At 58.8% G+C, this 3,580-nt stretch overlaps 1 protein-coding gene across 1 annotated transcript in view; it reads left to right on the top strand.

Annotated features, from left to right (window-relative positions):
- Positions 1-3,148, top strand: part of GRM4 (glutamate receptor, metabotropic 4) — a 38,761-nt gene extending 35,613 nt beyond the window's left edge. The window contains exons 9-10 of the mRNA XM_010007086.1: positions 13-215; positions 3,099-3,148. Coding sequence (XP_010005388.1) covers positions 13-215; positions 3,099-3,148 — 253 coding nt within the window. The remainder of the gene's footprint in view (positions 1-12; positions 216-3,098) is intronic.
- The last annotated feature ends 432 nt before the right edge of the window (positions 3,149-3,580 follow it).

Below are 3,580 nucleotides of genomic sequence, written 5' to 3'. Positions count from 1 at the left end.
GGTGAGTCTGAGTGCCTGGGTGTCCCTGGGCATGCTCTACATGCCCAAGGTCTACATCATCCTCTTCCACCCGGAGCAGAACGTCCCCAAGCGCAAGCGGAGCCTCAAGGCGGTGGTGACAGCGGCCACCATGTCCAACAAGTTCTCTCAGAAGGGAGGGTTCCGCCCCAACGGGGAGGCTAAATCAGAGCTCTGTGAAAACCTGGAAACACAAGGTAACGTGGCTGCCTGTGGGGCTGGGGAACCTGGTCCTGCTGGAGCCCGGCAGGGGGCTGGGAAGCCCAAGCCCTGGCTCCTGGGGGGGCTGTAGCTGTGTCGTCCTCCAGCCTTGCTCCTTGGCCAAGGGACATCTTGGCTCTCTCCTGCCACCCCCCAGGAGTGAGGGCAGTGGGGCCAGGGATGCACCTCGTGGGCTGGGGGGTCGTGCTGCCCCCCACCGTGCCCAAAGCCACCCTGGGAGAGGTGTATCCACTTACCTGTGCTGCAGGCAGGGCAGGAGCAGAGGTTCCTGGCCCTTGGCAAGGGAAACCTGTCAGCTCCTCTGTGGGCAGGACAGACTCCCCCTTTGTTAATTTATTCCCACCCAAGAAATGCCATTTTCCATCACACCTGGCTGAGGCAGGGGGTGTCCTGCCTTCTGATGGGGATTGCTCCTGGCATTCCCATCCCTCCACAGGCCTGGGGGTGTTATCCCATGGGGAATGCTGCTGGGAGGGGTGTCAGGAGAAGCGATGCTGGAGACACACTCATGTGGCTGCTGGTGAGATGTGGCACATGGAATTCTGCTGGATCACCTGGAGAAGAATCCTAATGTCAGCCTAATGGGTGCCTGGAGCTGCTCCTGGGAAGGCTGCAGTGTGGCTGGTGGGAAAGGAGCTCAGTGTGTTCCTCAGTGCTGTTCCCAGGGCCAGGCTGGAGCTGAGGCTGACACAGGGACAGAGCCACCAGTGTCCCCTGGGAGAAGAGGCTGGGGGCTCAGGAAACCCAGGGAAAGTGGGGGTGTGGCTGCTCTGTGTTTGGGTTCCCAGAAACAGGGTCATGCAGGAGGAAGAAATGGTTGGAGACAATGCTGCTGAGGACCTTTGAGAAGGGAAATCCCATTTGGGCTAAAGCTGAAGAAGACCCTGTGGATAAACAAACGTTCCTCATGTACCAGCAGAGTTTTTGGGTTCCAGCATCAGCATTTCCCTGGAAAGCTGTGATTGTCTTTGTAATCCCACACTTGCTCTTTTTCCAGCCCGAGCTATTTAATATCCCTTGGCAGCTCCGTGTAACATCTAGATCTCTGCATAATCAACTTTCTTCTACCTGTCTGCACTGGGAAGAGCAGCTGCACAGTCAGACTCCCCTCCCTGCCCATGGTGGCTTTTGTCACCCGCTGGCTCAGATCTGTGCTGTCCACACTCCTGTCCCAGCGTGGCAGCTGGAACCTCTGCAACCCTATTCTGTCTGTGCAAGGGGTGCTCTGTGCAAGGCTGGGGTTGTCTGGGGGGTCCCCATGGGCAGGGGTTTTTTCCCAGCCCTGTCCTGGGGAGCCACCTGCTGCCAGTGTCCCCCCGTGGCGCAGGCGCTGGTGCTGCAACAGCATCAGTGTGTGGGACCTTGTGTCCCTCCAGCCAAACGTGGCTCCTGGCCCAGGCTCTGGTAGCCCAAAGTGCCACCACCCCCTTTGCAGCAGGGCTCGGAGGCTCAGATGCTGGGAGCATCTTTTCCAGGACCTGAATGCAAACGTTCCCACCTGAGCTGAGCTCCCACCCTGCGGGACGTGCTGGGAGCAGGGAGAGCAGCTGCAACCCCGAGGTGTCTGGTGTGGGAAATGTGGGAGGAAACGGGGCTGGCAGAGGATTCCCAAGGTGTGCCAAGGTGGGGAGCAGGACACAGCAGCAGTGCTGGGGGCAGGGGCACAGCAGGGCTGTTGATGTGGGACCGAGGGGACGTTTGTCACTGTCACCCGCGGGTCACGGACCCTTGAATAAACAACAGAATAAATAATTCACAGGGCTTTGATACGGGGAGATTGGCAATGAAAACACTGCAGCTAACAAATAGCTCTGTCAGCTCTCATTTCTTCTGGCCTATCTAATTGTTATCTGGGAATACCGGGCTGAAATCTGCAGGCAAGTTCATCTGCTGGGGAGGCACCGGGGTGCAGGGAGAGCTGCTGGCTGGGCTGCCTGGTGCCAGGGCTTGGTCTGTGCTGCTTTGGGTGTCTTGGGCTTTGCTCTGTGTCCCCACTGCTTGTCCCTGCCCTCAGCTGGAGGGTGTCCATGTGTCTGGCCAGCCCTGGGGCAGGTGGGGGTCTCGTGGTGGGATCTCCACAGAGCACGGTGCCTGGATGAAGGGCTGAGACCAGCCAGGGTGTTGCTGCTTCCACCCCTCCTGGGCTGTGGCTGCTGCTAAAAGCAAGTGATGTCCTGCCCGAAGGCATCAGGAGCAGGAGGGTTTGTGGCTGCCTGGTGTTCTCCTGGCCTTGCTGCAGCTCCCCAGGTGCCAGCCTGGGATGGGTGGTGGCTTTGGAGTCCCTGCTGCCTCCTCTCCTTTGTGTCTTCGACCCTGTCGTGGGGGCTGGGGAGGCTGGAAGGTGGCAGCAGGTCTGTGTGTGTTCTGCTCCTCCAGAGCACGGGCACAGGGCTCCCTGGTGAGAGCCCCAGCCCCGTGCCCCCCAGGCTGGCAGTGCCTGCTGCTCTGCTCCCCACTGCCTCAGAGCCCCACGCAGGGTGGGCTGCTCAGCTTGCACCCCCAGTCCTGCTCTGGCAGGGTTGGGGCAGGCTGGGCTTTTGGGAACACGGAGCACTTGTGGGACTGTCTGCGAGAAGTACAGGACACATCTCTGGTGGGTCATGTCACACCCTGGGGGCTCTCTCTGTGCTGAGCTGTCTTTAGAGACCCCCCCAGGGGCTGCTGTGGGGCTCAGCCCCCCTGGCACAGCTCAGCACCCTCACAGGGAACCATCCTGAGCACCTGAGCCACGAGCAAACCCTGTGTCGTGGCCCCAGGAAGATCTCCTGGCAGGAGTCAGGTCATGGTGGTGGGATGTGAGGCTGGTCAGGGTGGGTGGACTTCATGAGTGACACATGTGAGGTTCTCTCTCTTTCCAGCACTGGCCACCAAACAGACCTACGTCAGCTACAGCAACCACGCCATTTAGCTCCTGCTAAAGCCTGGCACGGAGAGAGCCTGGTGGTGCCAAGATGGAGCAGAGTCACATCACTCATCCCAGGACACTGGAGGGGATGGGACAGGACAGGGAGGTGGCAGCCAGGGGGACACACATGCTCCTGGCCAGCCCGTTGAGCAGAACTCCCAGGGAAGAAGCTGGTGATCGACAGCAGCAAGGAGAATGAAAAAAAGCAAAAGGAACAATAAAACCAACCCATGGTGACAATGCATGACTCCCCAAGGAGGAAGAGGAACAGCTGAGCAGGGGGAACCTAGTGCTGGGAAGAGGTGAGGGACTTTGGAAAGTCTTTGGGGTTCTTTTTCTGTATCTTGGCAAAAAAAAACAAACCCAACAAAACAAAGACCTGTTTTTTTCCCTTTTTTGGAATTTGTGAGATCGTTTGTGGTTGTGCAGAACCTT

Source organism: Chaetura pelagica, unplaced genomic scaffold, assembly GCF_000747805.2.
Source record: "Chaetura pelagica isolate M959 unplaced genomic scaffold, ChaPel_1.0 scaffold757, whole genome shotgun sequence".
In the NCBI taxonomy this organism is placed as follows: Eukaryota; Metazoa; Chordata; class Aves; order Apodiformes; family Apodidae; genus Chaetura; species Chaetura pelagica.
This window is presented reverse-complemented; position numbering and strand designations above follow the sequence as displayed.